Source organism: Canis aureus, chromosome 1 (genome assembly GCF_053574225.1).
Source record: "Canis aureus isolate CA01 chromosome 1, VMU_Caureus_v.1.0, whole genome shotgun sequence".
Classification (NCBI taxonomy): Eukaryota; Metazoa; Chordata; class Mammalia; order Carnivora; family Canidae; genus Canis; species Canis aureus.
This window is the reverse complement of record NC_135611.1, coordinates 41,753,243-41,771,393: the sequence shown is the minus strand read 5'-3', so window position 1 is coordinate 41,771,393 and position 18,151 is coordinate 41,753,243. Positions and strand designations below refer to the sequence as shown.

At 42.6% G+C, this 18,151-nt stretch overlaps 1 protein-coding gene across 5 annotated transcripts in view; it reads right to left on the bottom strand.

Moving 5' to 3' along the window:
- The window catches only part of PLEKHG1 (pleckstrin homology and RhoGEF domain containing G1), a 224,808-nt gene that overhangs the window by 55,176 nt on the left and 151,481 nt on the right, over positions 1-18,151 (bottom strand). For all 5 annotated transcript variants that reach the window (XM_077896712.1, XM_077896677.1, XM_077896686.1 and 2 more), the window contains one exon: positions 4,820-4,920. In XM_077896712.1, the coding sequence (XP_077752838.1) occupies positions 4,820-4,920 (101 nt within the window). The remainder of the gene's footprint in view (positions 1-4,819; positions 4,921-18,151) is intronic.

The window sequence follows — 18,151 nt, the reverse complement described above, 5'->3', positions numbered from 1 at the left end:
CCCATGTCGGGCTCCCTGCATGGGGCTTGCTTCTCTCTCTGCCTCTCTCTCTCTTTCTTTCTTTCTCTCTCTCTCTCTCTCTCTGTCTCATGGATAAATAAAATCTTAAAAATAAAATAAAATAAAATAAAAAAATCACTCGACAGTGCAAAGAGTCAAGAAAAGCTAAGCCAATGTTGAAGAGTAATGTGGGCTTAATAATGAAGACCATGTGGTATGGGGGCAGAAATGGACAAATGGAGTAATGAAACAGAATGCACGGCTCAAAAACAGACCCATAAATACATGTAAACTTCACAGGGGAGGAATGTGGAGGTTCAAATGAGCACAGAAAGGATATACTTTTCAATCAGTGGTGATTGGGCTATTGGCTACACGTAGGAGAATAAGAATTTGGATTTCCCACCATACACCATACCTCCATCAACTGTAGTAAGATAAAAGACAAGGCAAAGTTTTAAGACTTTTAGAAAAATAATAGAGCGTATTTATGAGCAGAGTACAAGATAATTTTTTAAGCACAACACAAAATCTACATATTATAAAATGTATATTTATTTGTAATCGAACTTATGAATTATATGACTTCTTTTCAAAAAAACTGTAATTAAAGTTAAAAAACAAGTCTCATAGGAGATGATTTGCAACTCAAATAATCCACAAAGATCCCTAGCCAAAATTCATCAAGAATGCCTATATAGGGGCGCCTGGGTGGCTCAGCGGTTGAGCATCTGCGTTCCGCTCAGGGCATGATCCTGGAGCCCCAGGATTGAGTCCCACATTGGGCTCCTTGCGTGGAGCCTGCTTCTACCTCTGCCTGTATCTCTGCCTCTCTCTCTCTGTCATGAATAAATAAATAAAATCTTTAAAAAATGCCTATACAGCAATAAGAAAAAGAAACATCTTGATGGAAAAATGGGCAGTGAATAGAAGGCAGAAATTCATATACAAAAAATCTCAGTGGCCAACAACCAAGAAAAGATGCTCCTTCTTAACTGATAAAATGCAAGGTAACATTCTCCAATGGAATACGTCATCATGGTTAAAATAAAAGAGAGGTATAAATCTAAAAAAACAATGTCGAGAGATAAAAAATGTGTGAAAGGTTGGCACAATTTATGCCACATTTGAAATACATGAAAGCATGTTACGTATTTTAAATAAATGCTTACATATACAGTCATAGCAACAAAATCTTACTTGGGAGTGAAACACCAAGTCTTGGATAATAGTTACAGTTCTAGTGGTATACTGAACTGGATTATACTGGTTTTCCTAGGCCAATTCTGCTACCTCTTCCTAATTCCATGTTCAGTGATGTCTTGCCAGTAGCTTGAAATCTGCTGTGATGAAATATTTACACCACAGAAATTAGTAACAATATAAATCCTAGATTCCCCCTCTCTTGTCCTAATGCCGGAGAACTGGTTTACCAGCACATCACTGTGCCACACTCCACAGAGTGGAAATGCAGTTGGGAGGGATATAGAAAGGGCTTCAACATTATTTGTAATGTCTTTATGCTTTAAAGAATTCCTAAAGTAAGTACGACACAAGAAAAGGCTTTGATAGAGTAGGGGTAGGGTTCATAGGTATTCATCATGCTGCTTTTATGTATTTTGGACATATATCCTGAAAACAAAATCTAGTCAGCAGAGTTTTTTTGGTCCAGCATAAAACTATTTTCTTTTCCCCCTCTTTAATTTTTGAGATTTAAATCTTGCTTATTTGGTCACAATATTATATTATGTTGAAAAACCTGGACCTGAACTAATAGAAACTTTAAAATGATTTCAAGCCCAACCATAGATTTACCAGATAGCCAGACGTTTGAAATCAACTGGTGTAGGGTATATAATAAAAAATTCATAAGAGGCTTTAACATAAAAAGTCACATCAATACTTCTTACTTAACCAAATACAACAGCAAAGACATTTGAGCTCTAACCGTAGACTCCAGACTTACGGGAAAGGAAATAGGGACATGATAGCATAGATGACTCAGCTGCAAGAGTTAAACATGCAGATACACTTGAAAATAATAATGAAATAAAATAATAAGAATACCAATAGAAATGTGCCAAAACCAGGTATTCAAAATAGGCTAGATTTGATGCCTAGTTCTATGTCCTTGAGCAAAGGACTTTTCATACTGTACTACTGATTCATCTACAAGATGTGCATAAGATACACATTCTATCTGCCTCCCAGAGCTGTTAAGAGGATTAAAGGAGATCGTACATGTGCCAGGGATATATAAATGGAATCTACAAAAGGGACAGGCACGAATATGTGCTCATTGTGGCACATCGTATCATTGCATTGATCCCTCACATATCATCAGGGTGCTCATTCACTCTGACTCAGGGTTACATGTCTGACTTCCTTGTTCAGAGGACACTGAAGAGCAAAGAAGAGAGAACCAATGAAGGAAAACAAAGGTCTTCTCAGTTTTCCAACTTTTGCAGAATGAGCTCCACCACCAAGGTCCCTTTTTGTTGACCTTGGGGGCTACTTCATTCTTACCTTTCTTTAAATTGGGAGAAACAAATTTAAACTCCAGGGAGTAGAAAACAAAAAATAAAACAAAACCTTTCTGGACTATGCTACCACAATCTAAACCATGGCCTGGAAAGTAGGGCTCCACTCTGGCAAGAGGAAATGTGGCTAAATGCCTGGGGTTTGGGGTCAGAGAAGCCCAGATGAGGCATATTAAGTGATAATGTGCATAAAGGTCTACGGCCTCTGGCATGAAGTAAGCAGTAGATAAACATTCAGTACCATCAACTTACAGCCAAACCACCAGAAGGCTTAGCAAATATGCTTCAGCCCTCTCCCTATGTTATAGTGCCGCTGATAGGCTCTGGAAAGGGAAGCTACTGCAGGCCTCACAGCATTTTACCATCAGCAACTGCTAAATAGGAGCCTGTTTTAATACCAATGAACACGTAGACTCCCAATTCCCTCTTTTTTTTTTTTTTTTTTAAAGAGAGCGAGCGAGCACGTGCATGCATGAGCAGTGGGGAGGGTGAGAGGAGGCAGAGGGAGAGAAAGAATCTTAAGCAGACTCCACACCTATCTCAGAGCTAGATGTGGGGCTCTATCTCACAACCCTGAGATCATGACCTGAGCTGAAATCAAGAGTAGACACTTAGCCGACTGAGCCACCAAGGAGCCCCAGCCTAATTCAATTTCTTTATGACCTTCCTTTATTTTCTTCTTATTATTATGTTTTATTTTATGTACACAGTATTTCCCAGCCACAGCTGTACATTACAAACATCTGGGGGTCTTTTAAAAACTTTTGATGCCCTGGCTCCATCCCAATCCAATTTGTTACAATTTCTGGGGGTGGGGTCCATCATATATATATATATATGTATGTATATTTTAAAAGCTTCCCAGGTGATTGTAGTAGTATAGTTCAGGTTGAGAACCACAGTCTTGGAACAAGCAGACCAATTTCCAAAGTCTTCTGAGTCAAATCAGGGAGATGTTGCAACACTGATCGGTTTTATATCCTAGGCTTTCAAAATGAAAGGAGGAGTTGATGCAATTCTATATGCAGGTCTCCAAGAGGCTGGGCTTGTGCTAGGGGTTCAAAAGTAGCAAAGGAGATGCGGATCCTGTGCACCAGGTGTCACATATACCAAATTCATTAAGCAAAAATGGATAAGATTTATAATTTGCTTTGTGGTTGAGTCATGCAATGACAGGGCACTGCAGTATTTATAATGGGATTTTACTATAAGAAAATCAATTTCGTCATTGGTGGATATTTTGGTGCTTTTTCTGTGCTGGCAATGAGCTAGGCACTTTTGGTGAATGAACACAATGAAGCTTCACAGTAACCACAGAGACAGATATTCTTATCATTTCCATTCATTCATTCCCCAGAAGCTTGTATGCCTCCTATGGGCCAAGCACTGTTTAGGTACCTGGGCAGTGACAAAACAGACCCCTGTCCTTGGGGAGTGTTCCATGAGTGGGGGTGGGGAGGAAAGAAACAACAGATGTAGACCAAAAGTCAGTCATAGAGGGTGTTAGAATCTGACAAATGCCAGAAGGAAGAACAGAGCAGGTGAGGTGTTGCGTGGGTGTCCGGCAAGCTTCATTGAGAAAGGAAGACATAAACACAGACCTGTAGGGAGGGAGTTAGTTCTTCCACTCCATTTAAAGACTCACCCAAGAATATCTACACAGCTCAGGGGCGTTGCAAACCCAGACACATTGGAAATGAGAGTCTGTGCTCTTAACTTGCCTGCTGCCTGGTAGCAGTTTCACAATATATAATACTAACCAATTTGCTTGTCCCAGCCCCTTTAGCAGATTTCCTAAGCCCTGTGTCTTTTACGTAGAAAGTACTTAATGTATGTTTCAATTAATCATTTAAATTATTAATTAATTTGAATTAGTACATTTTGACTTAAAGTATTTGTGTGTTTACTCTGTCCTGCCCACTCCCCAGGCAGAAGAAAAATTTTAGAAATTCCAGTGGAGCTGGGGATGCCGCAGACTAAGCGCGCATGCATTTTTGGATGTCCTGTTCATGTTGTGTTGCAGAAGGACAATATCACTGCTCTGTCAGGGCAAACAGGTCTCTTCTCTGAGCCAGGAGGATGGATTGTGATGGAATATTAAATAAATGTGAGGCTCTTCTAGAACAAGGATGCTTCTAGGTAAAAAGACTTCATGGCATGATAGCACACTGAAATGTATGAAGTTGGATCAAGGATTACAGGTAAAGTGTTCTTCGGCTGTATTCATCTGAAAGTCCTAATATTCCCAGGTGAGAACGATCTCTTGAGTGTTCACTTACCTATTGAAATGGTAGATATCCTGAATGTTTCCAAAGAGGGCTGATCTTTCTTCTGTCCCCAGAGGAAGTTTTGTTTGGTCCCTGATGCAGTCAAGGTAATCCTGGGAAATTAATGAGAAGGATGTCTTAAACACTCCTGTCCTTCTCCAAGTCATCTTTAGTTATGCAAGATGAATCTCTCATATCAGTTTCAAGTAATTACTATACTAATGTGCTCATTAATTATACTATGGAATACAGAGTGTCTCTTTTATTAATGATGACAATACTTACCTATTTATAGAACAGGGAGTTTGAGCAAGAAGGATTATGGTATACATTAGGCTACATACCCCCCAAGTGTATTAGAGCTTCCCTATATGGATAATATAATGACCATAGTTTCTCATAATGTCAGAGTTTTGGCATAAAAACATCATCTTCTGCTTCCTTGACTTATTTATATGATAAAAAGTTACTCAAATTAATTTAGTGGAAAGCCAGAAATACAGATCTTAAAATTTTATCATCACAAGAAAAAGAATTTATAACTGTGTGTGGTGATGGCTGTTAACTACACTCATTGTGGTGATCATTTCACAAAATACACACGTACCAAGTCATTATGTTGTACACCTTAAACTAATACAATGTTATATGTGATTTATATCTCAATAAACTGGGGGAAAGAAAGCGTTGTTTAAACATAACCTTGAAATCCGGAAGTTACGTTTTGTTAAAGTAGAGAACCAAATTCTTCCTCAAACATCAATTTATAGAAAAAAAAAATCCTCTCTTTTTATTTTAATGAGCACATAACTCATGTATGCTAACTAGTAGGCTATGTTAGGCGAGCCATGGAAAACTTTGGAAGATTTTATATATTTTAACATAGCAACAGCTCCCCAAGCAGGGCTAATGCGGGCTCAGAGCCACAGTGGGTTAAGTGTTCATGGCTTAGGAGCTTCGAGCTCCTGAGAGAAAGCTGTTTTCCACCCTGGGTGTGAGAGTTCATAACTGAGTGTTCCCCCCACTTCCCCAGCAATGCTTGAAAAAAGAACTCGGTAGGAGGTAAGAAAACAATAAAGAAAAAAGTGAAAACAGCTGAAATAACGTAAAATAAAAAATAAATACAATCCCCTGCCCTGGGCTGCATAATGTACTATGGCCCTCGACCAAACGTCACATGGCCTTGTGCAGCTTGAGAAGGAACGGGCCTTGTGCAAATCCCAGGCTCCAGCTACATTCCAATGTCCCATTGCAAACACAATAGCATGTAGGAGGTGCAACCAGCCAAAGGAGAAACTGAAATTTAAGAACCATCAGATAATTCTTCTTTCTCCCTTTTACTAAGCCACATTCATTCTCCCATGCTCTTTATGTTCCTCAAAGGAAAAACAGGCAGGGCTTCACCGTTAACGTTCTCAGGAGCACATTGCACAGACTGCATCACATAACTTACCAACCTAGTTCTTTAACACTACAATCATTGGCATGCAGGAAGCAGTGTTTAGAAACCCTTTCCCTCTTTTATTCATTCATTCATTCATTCATTTATTTTAAAGGATTTTATTTATTTATTTGAGAGAGAATGAGAGAGAACATGAGCTGGTGGGGATGCTGGTAGGGGCAGAGCCAGAGGGAGAAGCAGGCTCTGCACTGAGTGGGGAGCCCATGCGGGCCTCAAACCCAGGACCCTGAGATCATGACCTGAGCTGAAGGCAGACACCTAGCCCACTGAGCCACCCAGGTGCCCCCAAGACAGTGGTGATCTCAACAAGAAATTAAATTCACAAGGTTTAAGTCTAATTGGCACCCCAGGGCCACAATAGCAAGACGTAGCCTCCTTATTGTATAAACAGAACAATTGGGGATCCCTGGGTGGCTCAGCGGTTTAGCGCCTGCCTTTGGCCCGGGGCGCGATCCTGGAGTCCCGGGATCGAGTCCCGTGTCGGGCTCCCTGCATGGTGCCTGCTTCTCCCTCTGCCTCTCTCTCTCTCACTCTCTCTCTATGTCTATCATAAATAAATAAATCTTTAAAAATAAAAAACCAGAACAATTATAAGGAGCTTAAGTATCTGCAGAGGACACAGAGTTAGCACCTAAATAAAAAATGCTAAAGAAAGCTAGAAGTGAAGCGAATATCTTCTGAACAACATGTAAACCTAACCTGTACTTCCTCAAAAACATAAATGTGCTCATCGATAGTTATATAAAATTACACATGGTACAAAAAGATGGGCTAATATTTAACTTGCATTGAAAGCTTACATTGGATAGCTGTTTATACTCTGATCAACACTTTCAAAGGACACATCATATGCAAAGTTAAAGCAGTAAAACAGAAGGTTAGAGACGGGCATGAACTTAGAAGGATATGGAGAAGCATGAGCCACACCAAATAGCAGGATAAAGGGTAGGACAAGGATGACGTATGCATGCCAAATTCACCTTGCTGGCTGCCATGGGGTTTAAGTGAGAAAATGCACAATCCTCTTTCTTACTTCAAGGGAAGAGCTTGTTCATTTGTGGAAACCTGATACCAAATTCTTCATGTGAGAGAAAGACTGAGTTAAGGGGCTTCAAGAATTTCAGCTGGGGTTAGAGACAAAGAAGCATGGCCCACTTCCAACAAATAATGGCCTCTTTCCAAATGAAAGAGTTTCAAAACCCCCCAGTCCGTGGTAGGGAAACAAGATTTTAAAAGCTGCTCGTTTTCTGAAATTGTTGAGAAAATAGATCGTTAGGAGTCCAAATTTTTGTAGGCCACTCTAGAAAACAGATCAAAGTCATATGGCCACAACTTGTTCTCCCTACTGATCATAATTAAGTCTTTTAAATATGATACTTTAACCCTAAACCAGTTACTGGGAACTACTGTAGCATGCACTGCATTAGCAGCTATAATCATCTCCAGCCAAAATAAGAGGTTCGAAGCTCAGTGATAATAACAGTTGGGTCTGTGCTCAAATGACAGAGTAAAGACACCAATGAAATTTATTAGAGCCTGTCACACTGCTTATTAATTTTATTGGCTTGATGTCAGCATCTATGGCTACCCTACAGTTAACAATGAAGGATCAATTTAAAACTTTTGCATTGAAAACAATTATTTTCCAAGAAGATCAAAGAATTCACTCTACTGGGTAAAGGATAAGGCGGGGAGATAAACACAAGAGCTTTCCACCACTGGAAAAAAATACCTATTATGCCATTTTAAATCCTATTTATTTTTGAATCAATTTATGTCCTTAGGATCTCCTGGAGATTCCACAATTTGTGAGTGTCCTCTTCACATTAACGTTTTCATTGCCTGTAATGTTGAAAACATCTAAGTAAAGACTAACTTGGTGCAATTTAAAGTGTGGTAAATGGAAAGGGAAGCCAGTTTGCAAACTGTTTCCAAACTACAACGAGGTAAGTGCAGAAATTGAGAGTAAGCATGTGGAAACTCACAGCATTCTGACAGAATGGGATCAATCCATTGGCTCTAATGGTAAATTGGGGCTTGTCATTTGCATGTCTGATTTCTTCTATTTTCTTTTTCTAGCAATTCACTTTTTAAAAAAATTATTATTTTTTAAAGATTTTATTTATTTATTCATGAGATGGGGGAGGGGGTGCGGCAGAGACAGAAGCAGACTCCACGCAGGGAGCCTGACATGGGACTAGATCCGGGGTCTTCAGGATCACGCCCTGGGCCAAAGGCAGGCGCTAAACCGCTGAGCCACCCAGGGATCCCGGCAATTCACTTTTTATTGTATTTTACAAAGTGTCAGTGTGTAACTGACAGAAAACACGCACATGTGTCCCTGTCCCTCCCCACATATAGAGAAGCACTGATCTAGGCAGCCCTCCAGCAGAGATGCTATAAAAATGGACAGAATTTGGGGCACCTGGGTGGCTCAGGTCATGATCCTGGGGTCCTGGGGCTGAGTCCCACACTGAGTTTCCCACAGGGAGCCTGCTTCTTTCTCTACCTATATCTCCGCCTCTTTCTGTGTCTCTTTTGAATACATAAAAAAATGGACAGAATTCCAATTCAGGTTTAAACTCAAAGTGAACATCCTTACTAGTTCCTCTTATTTCTCCAAGACACCTATAGAATTAATGTCCCCACCCCCATTTTCCTTCTTCCTCTTAAATAACATTTAAAACATTTTAAAATTATAATCTGCTCAACAAAGATAAACCACAAGAGGGAAAGAAATGCTGATTCAGAACTCTGAAGTCTCCCCATACGTCACACCTCTACCACTCCTTCCCGCCCCTTCTCTTGCTAGAGTCCATTGTATGTGAGACAAAAAGATTCCGTTCCTTAATCTTCTTGCTGACGTTTCAAAGTTTGACCTAGTGGTTTTAGAATTGACTCTTTTTGGTTGGTTTTTCTGTTTTTAGCACTTCCAAATTCCAAGCCCTTTGATATAACTCCTATGTAAGATTTTTTTTCTTTGGTCTTTATTTTGAAGGAAGCATTTTTTCCTGTTTCTCCAAACCTCCCACCTTTTCTAGAATGCAGTCATCTGTTTCTCCCAAAACCTGCCCTCTAAATCCCATGTATTACACTGGGACGCCATTGATATCACAATAACCTACACTTGTATAACCATTTATAGTTTAAAAGCATTCACATTCATTCATACAAACCCTCTCCTCATCTCCCCCCCCCCCTTTTTTTTTGAGGACCTAAGAATGTGTGCCAAGTTCTGTTTTACAAGCTAGGAATTAAAAAAAATGAATAAAACATGATTCCTCCCTGCAAGGAGCTCCCTGTGTCGTTGAAAGGCAAGTGTAAACAAATAAGTAGAATACAGTGTGTAGGCCACATGGCTGATAAATATTCAGTGCGGCAGAGAGGGGAGGCGGAGGAGAAAGAAGTGGTTGATTCCAAGGCTGGGAGAGGCTCTCTAGAGGAGGCACGAGTGGAACAGAATCTTTAAGGATAACCAGCAGTCTAGACGTAGAGGAAGGAGACAGCATCCAGGAAGTAGAAGAGTGCCAAGAGAGGCACAGGGTCAGGTAGGCAGGATGCAGTCAGGAAGGACATTTACAGGTGCAGAGATAGGCCAAGAGAGCAAGGCCCCAGAACCCATACACAGACCCCGGAGGTGGGCTGCAGTGCAACGATAGGACTGATCATGGAGATCTTCCATGCTGTGTTGGCGGTGGCAACCACTGAAGGATGGAGGGAGACCACAGACCACCCCAGCACCAGCAAAGAAAAAACAGAAGCTGTAAAACTGGGGTGGGGAGGCCAGTTAGACCAGCACAGCAGTGCAGGTAAACCTAGACCAAGCCTTCCACAGGTTCTAGAGAGAGGCATGAAGGAGAGGAAGGAGCCAGTGAAGGGTGAGAGTCACGGTGCGAGGACACTGTTGGCTTTCAGGATGTCGAGGCCGATGGCAGGCTGTCCCAAGATGGGCAGCTTTAGCGTGAAGACTATTTTGAGTTAGAAAGCAATCAAAACCTGAGATGCCTGGATGGCTCAGTCGGTTAAGTGTCTGCCTTTGGTTCAGGTTGTGATCTTGAGGCCTTGGGATCGAGCTCCACATCCCATTCTGCTTCCTGCTCAGCCGGGAGTCTGCTTCTGTGCCCCTCCCCCCCAAATAAATAAATAAAATCTTTTAAAAAAGGCAATAAAGACCTAGCAATTTCAGAGAAAGCTCTTTACTTCCCTGTCAAATGCCTAAAAAGAATTGAGAGTGAGGACTGCTCCAGAGAGAGAGCTCTCATCATAGATAACTACATTACAATAGGAACTAGGTATGGTAGATGGGGAGGGACCTAGGCAGGGCCACTTTGAGCAAAGTCCTCTCTTTGTCCCATTGTTGCTGAGTGGCCCAGCAAACGTTTGTTTACCAAACATTTACTTTTTTCATCTTCCTGTAAATTGCATTCCTTTCCTCTGAAGTCCCAGACCCTTGCCCCATCTCCTCAGTACAAGATAACTTGTATACCTCACTGTGCCTGTCTTTGGAATTTTGGAATTTCCATGTCTGTCTGTATACATGCTATTAAATTCTATTTTCTCCTGTTAAACGTTTTCATGTCAATTTGATTTTTAGTTTGCCTGGAAGGACCTTGAAGGGGACAGGAATTCTTTCTCCCCAACAAGGAGAAGGGAGTCTGTGCTTCTCACTCCTCGCTTTCCATGCTGAAGAGGAGGGGCACTGTTCCCCTTACTGCAAGACACTTTTTTTTTTTTTAATTTATTTATTCATGAGAGACACACAGAGAGAGGCAGAGACACAGGCAGAGGGAGAAGCAAGCTCCATGCAGGGAGCCTGACGTGGGACTCGATCTCAGGACCCCAGGATCACACCCTGAGCCAAAGGGAGATGCTCAACCACTGAGCCACCCAGGTTCCCACCAACAAGACATTTTCTTGTCCTAAGTGGCAGTGAGTGAATTGAAAGGTAGGAAGACCAGCCCCTCATCTTCCCATCTACTTGGCTTCAGCCTGGAGAGAGTTGGAATGCTCCCTCTGGGAAGAGGACCCACCAGCTCCCATCCTTCTTCCTGATCTTCTTTGCCAGGTTGTTGGTGAGACAAAACTCACTCCGGGCTTCTCCTGCTGGCGAGGCCTGCAGACGCCCTGGTGGGGCGGTTCTTGGCCTTGTTGGCTGGCTGGTAGATGCTGTGCTGGATTGCCTCACACCCAGGTAAAACACTGAGAAACACCTCTATGGATTTGCAGTTAAAGGAGACCAGGCCTATCTTTTGGCCTAGCTCATCTACATAGTGGGTCTTCACAGGGTTCTAGCTTGCTCATCATGTTCTTAGAATCAAAGATCTGAGAAGAAATAGGAGTTTTGTTTTCCAGGCATTATCTCCTTTACAAATAGTGCTCTCAGGAACATCCCGATGAGTATGACTGGTTCAGAATCCCCGGCCCTGTCCAAATCCCCACTCATGCACTTCCTCTCCCCATTCCTGAGAGACCTGAAGAGAAAAGGGGTGTGGTCCAGGGGCAAAGACAGGGCATGGGTTTTGCATGTGTGAAGACAAAGGTAACGGCAGGACATCTCCCAGAAGTTTGTTAAACACCAGATCTGGAAGAGCAGTTTGCTCAGAAAGCTCCGTGGGGAGCTAGAAGCACATGGCTGTGCAGCTCCGGGCTTCAGCAGCATGGACAGAACAGGGAGGCCAAAATATTCTCCCATTCTTCAGAGTCCACAGCCACGTCAAGCACGTAACCACAAAAAAGCAGTTTCAGGGTAGCTAGCTCAGTGTTTGCGAATTGCAACCTCGGTGAGGGTCAGCAGGCCATGACACCTCCAGGGAGTCTCCAGTGGCAGTGAGGACACCAAAGAGCCCTTGCAAAGGAAATCAGAAAAGTAAATTATGAGCTGCAAGGCCATGGGCAGCACAGAACGCTGGGGCTCATGCTGAGGAGACTCACCCCTGAGTGGGAGCAGTGATGAGGGGTCTCGGAGGAGCCCTGAGGTCTTAGAGACAGAGTCTGGCCAGCCCACCTCTTCCAGACAGTCTCAGGGAGGCTGAGTGAGCATAACGGAGTCCTGAGTACAGTAACTAGAGAGAGTTGCAGGCTGATTTGGAAGTGGGTACCAGGAATATAAATTTTGAGATGTTGGGTTACACGGGAAGGAACAGTAACTGGAAGAGATATAGGACCAGGGAGGATTGATGGATTGATCTGTTCACCCATGCATGCACCCACACACCCATGTACCCACACATCCATGCACCCATGCATGCACCCACACACCCACGTACCCATGCATCCATGCACGCACCCACACATTCATGCACCCATGCATGCACCCACACACCCATGCACCCAAGAACAAGATGGTGGTAGGTGTAGGAAAAGGAGAGGGTAAAGGGAAGGAGAAGGTAGAAGGTAGATGGAAGAAGCCTGGAATGACAAGAAAATACTTTCTGGCGAGGTGACTATTAGAGCCAGGTCAAGGGACAAGATAAGAGGTGGAAGAGAGGAAGACAAGCCCCTCTCCTGGGGAGTCCAGCCTAGGAACACTGTCTATCTGAGTGGGACAGGGAGTGGCCAAAATGACATGGGTCAGCTTCGTTTTTTGCCATAGAAAAAATTCTAATGAGTCAGAGCATATAACGAAAAAACTTCCCTCTCCCTCTTCAAGGACCTTTCTTTTCTCCGCAGGTGTCACTCTCCAGCGGTAACTCTGGTTAATGATCTGGTATGCATGTTTCTGGGCGTGTTGTGGGGCATGATGGCATTTGTCAAAAATGAGATCTATGCTTCATTCGCAACTTGGCTTTTTCCACTCAATGTATATAAACACACATGACTATGTCAATAGAATCCTTTCTCGTTTTTTATAGTGGCTGCATTGTATTCTATTCAATAGTTTTATTATAATGTACTAAGATTTTTGGGGGTCCATCCAATGTGAGTTTCTGTATTAAGTGGGTGCATCTGGAAACAAGTAGTTGTGACCCCTGAGCTCCAGGGGCTCATGAGAGAGGACAGGAAAAAGACACTTTTAAAAGAAAGAAGTCACAGTATGACGATGTGTTATGGGAATTATTTACAAAGTGCTGTGGGAATATAAAGAAAGAAACCCTTTATCTTTCTTCCAAATAAGCCACTGACTAGGGCTTATAGTAAAATCTCCCTCTGTAACCTGCAGATAAAGTATCAGAAGTCTAATCTCCCAGCTGATCTCTTTTCTCTTATTTCTCTGCCTACATCCACGGGGAGGAAGGTACAGTGAAAGAAATGGGAGCTGGGGGTCTCTGGCCACTTCATCAAGCTGGAAACAAAGCTCTTATTGTGGGAACAATGTTTTCCCTGAGTCTATATAACGTAGTTCCTGACACTGCGGAGAACCGTGCTGAAAATGCAATATATCATCAGCAGGACAAATTCTTTTTTGGCAATCTTGCTGGGGGTGGGGGAGGAGGGTAGAGATGGGGAAGGGGGGAGAAGAATGAATGGAGGGGAGCAGAAAGGGGGGTAAGAGAAGAGGCAAGAAAAAGGAAAGTAGAAAGTAAAGGAGGGGAAAGAGGACAGGGAGAGAGAGAGGGGGAAGAGCAAGAGAGGAAGACCCACAGGCACACAGGAGAGGGGGGAGCAGAAGGGGGCGAGTTCAAAGCCACTTCTGTTCCTGGAGTGATATCAGTTCTCACTCAGTTTCCCTAACTGATGGTAGAGAGGCTGATCTTAATTGGCGATATGTGAAAGTCAGAATTAATGGCTCTGAGATATTTGAGTAAAAGAATCATAAAAAAACTGGGAGCTTTCAGCCTCATTTACCTAGTATAATACTTTCAATACCTAAGATATCAGTAAAAAATGTCAGGAATGGCCTTCTTGCTAAGCTGTGACAAATGATATGGTGGGTTCAGTCCCCTCCATTGTTTCAGGTCTCCCTCCTTGGAGAGGGAGCTAGGAGGTTCCTCTCAGGCAGGAGATGGAGCAGCCTGCCTAGAAATGGGGGAGGATTGGGCAGGTCTTCCCAGAAAGAGAAACCTGGGGGGGCAGACAGGAATTCTGTTACAAACAGCAATGCTGAGTAGAAAGAGAAATAGATCTTTGCTTAAAGATGACTGGGTATATTTGGTTTCCCCCCAAAGACTTTAAACAGAAAATACATGCAAACTGGTAGTCTACAGTAATCAAATGATAGAAGAAACCAGATTAGCATTAATATATTAGAGTTCTTCAAGCAACTGGATGCCCATCTTTTCCTGTGCTTCCGACAACCATTATGGAAATCAATCATCTTTATTAACTTCATATTGACATCCAGAGGAAGAATTTGATGTACATAAATGCAAATAGATCTAAAAATGTCATAAAATTAAAAAGAAGTTTGGTGCAAATATACCACTACAATTAATCTCTTATCTTACCATGTTGGAACCGAAAAGTTCCTACAAGAGTCCCTTCTGTAACAAAAACATGGCAGGAAACTTAATTTTCTATTGGCTTTGTTAGATATTTATTTTAAAAACCTGTTTTCAGATTATACTGAAATATTCTCACATGTAAAAGCTCTTAAGAGTGGTAGACACATGCCCCTGAAGAAGTCCTGCTGAAGCTATCTTCCTAAACTTTTTTGAAACCCACCACTGCTTTTTTTCCTATACTCTTTAATCCCATTGTCATTTCTAAGGACCAAAAAAAAGCAAAGCATTCCTTGGAAATCTAAAGGCTTATGGAATATGCATAAATGCAAAGTATGTTTAAAATCTTCAGAATGGGCAATCAGAGAATTTGCCAGAACCATCTGGAATGAAGCACAACAACAGCATCCCAGTGGGTGCTAAGGAGACAGGAAAGCAATGGACCTTTATTATACACTTCTTGAGTAGCCCCCCCCCCCCACCATCACCCTACTTTTCTCCAACTCTCTTTTTAAGTCTTCCCCCTCACTGGGTTAACTTACTCAGCATCGTTATTTTACTGCCATTTTATTCTCCAGGTCCCCCAAGCCGGGAAAGGAAGCAGACAGAGACAATTAGATGTGGCTATAATCCTTAAAGAGGAAAACAGCAAAGAGATGTGATGTCCTGGCAAAGCTTTAAGTACCTGAAAATGAGAACTGATTCATCTCAATTATAATCACAGTCCTGCTGGTGTAATTTGAAACATGGTAATTAAGGAAAATTAAATAAAGCCCAAAGGATTTTGTATATGGGAAAGAAAATAAAATAAAAGATCAGTAAAATAAATTTACATTATTAGATCATCTGAAGTTTAACGCCTCCTCACTGCTATTTACTATTATGAGTCGGATTACATTTAGGTTTATTGCTAGGTACCGAGCTCACTACTTTATATGCATTATTTTACTTAATCTTCACAACAGCCCCGGGAGGTGGGCCCGCTTATTAGTCCCACTTTACTGGGAGTTTAGAAAATTTCAATTGTTTTCCAAGGTCACACAGAAAGCGAGTGATTCAGTCACATTCAAACCAGGACCAGCTGACCGTAGCGTGCACTGAAAGCCTACATTACTAAAGCTTCTAAAGCTTTAGTCCTTATTAACACAGGATCTTTAAATTGTAGGACATGTTTGCTGTCGACTTCATCTGAGAGCTGAATGTGGCTTTTCTTAGGTTTGAGGAAGGAGCCCACCAAAGATAACCATTGACTCGGCCCCTAGCACGTCCTAGCACATTCCAGGATTGTCACATCACTGAATTAGTATCAGTCCACTTACACATCGAGCCCACCTCGTTCGTGTGTTCATTGACCCATGTCCCAAGGCATGCTTTTCCAGCAGCCAAGCATGCCAGTTTTCAACCAACTGGCATTTGGCCTTCAATGTTGGCACACACCTCCTTGTCCCGTTCAGTTGACAAGTTCTCTTCCTTCCCTCTGGCTTCTCCTTGAAAACGTTACCCCCTTCCCTTGCTGGCCACCCCACAGGTCAGCCACTCCCTTCCTCTTTCTGTGCATGGCTCTGTGTAGCTCCCTCCAATAGGAACACATTCTTTTCCAAAGCAGCCATGTGGGAGCCTCACAAATGAATCCTTCTGGCTCTCCCAGGACCACACTATGTTTAAGTATACTGAACAAACTTCACACGATGGAGACCCTCGAAAGCAGAACATTTAAAAACTCTAGAATTGGCAATTGCTATCAAATGAAGATCAAGCAGAAACGAAGAGAGAAGTAGCAGCTCTGACGGCATGGCCTTTGCCACAGGAAAAGGCTGATGGATGAAATGGGATGCAGGCAGGTAAAAGTGCGGGACCCGCAGAGGAATGCTCCCTTCAACTCTGGAGAGCCATTGTGGTAGGTGTGCTGCTGCCCCACATGGGACGCATTTAAGTGGTAAGCTTATTGGAGTAACTTCTGGAATGCCCTTTTGCATAAGTCAGCCTGAATTTTTATCACGGGGCTCCAACTTCCTTCACAGAGCTCTGCATATCACTTCAGTACATGGATGGCTTAAAGGTTCACATCAAATGCATGTGATTTCTGCAGCAAAAACATTTCCTGCTCACAAATCAAATTGCCACCCACTTGTCACTCCAAATTCTAAGGGGCCAGAAATTGTGAAATAAGGATACCAAATAATGGCCCATTAAAACAGATACGCAGTTTGCTACATATGCATCACCGGTGATTGTACGGGTTAACCTAAGCATGTATTGGATGATAATTCACTAAATGATTTATTTAAGGAGTTGGAACACTTTCTAGTCTCTTTTACTGGGACAGGAACTATAGCAACTGACCTGTACGCAGTAGGTGCTCAGGCAGCCATTCACTTGATGGAGGGGAAACAAGGCCTCAGAGACAAAAGTCTAGTGCTATTTGGGCTACTTTACTTAGAACTTTAACCCTGAAATGGAGCTTCCATGAGGCCAAAGGGCTGGAGCTACCTGGGCCAGATGAAGTAGGGAGAGCAAAAAGCTGAAAGACATTAGCTCAACTTCCCATCTACCGAGTCACACAGTTTGGTAATGACCCTCAAGGTCAAGCTATTCTATTTGAAAACTGCAATGCAACGAGGCTGTATACATTAAAATAAAGAACTACACAAGGGCTGATCTCTTTATGGGCAGTTTTTCAATGCGGATGAATGTGATTATGCCTTGGCGGCATTAGGTAATCCACGGCTAAATATGGAGATGCATAGGCTAAACTGTTCCGTTCATTGTACCAAAAACAATGAGTAGCCCTAAGGACATATCTTATTGCTTCTCTGGCTATGCTGTTGTTGATCTCATCACAGTAAAATCTTAACCAGAAGTTATTTATTGACACAGAAACAGCCTGGACTTGGAGATTTGCAGGGGAACAGAGGGTAGAATGGGAGTGCAGGTGGGCCAGCATGATGGGACACTCCTCAGAAACCTGACTTTCTCAGAGTGCTGGGCCTCCTGAATGGGGTAAATCCAGGGGTTTCCTTCTATCCTCTTGGAAGCCTGGTCTCAATTCGTGCCCACAGGGGAAAATGTGTGATGTGGGGAAAACTAATTATTCTCCTATCCTAAATCTCAGGCACAAGGCCCATGGTCACCTTGGTACTTAGAAGTGAGGGAGAGGGAGACTGACCTCCTAGGATGAAGTTTCCATAAGTGAACTTTCAAGAGATTGTGTATATTGTGTAGCAGCACTTTAAAACTCTGTACAGAGTTACATTACATGCTTTTCCTTGTACTAGATGCAGCTTCTATCTGTGGCAAACCTGCTTTCCTAAGACAGTAGGTTTCTATCAGGAGAGAGCATGACATAGGCCCAAGGGCAGCAGATTCGTCACCAAGGCCTCTGCTCCGGATGCAGCATGGTGGAAAGTGCCTGGACCACAAGGGCAGACAGCCTGGAGCTGGGAGCTGCCCCTCGGAAGCTCCCCTATTGGCCTTGCTCAAACTCTACTGCCTCAGCCTCTGAGT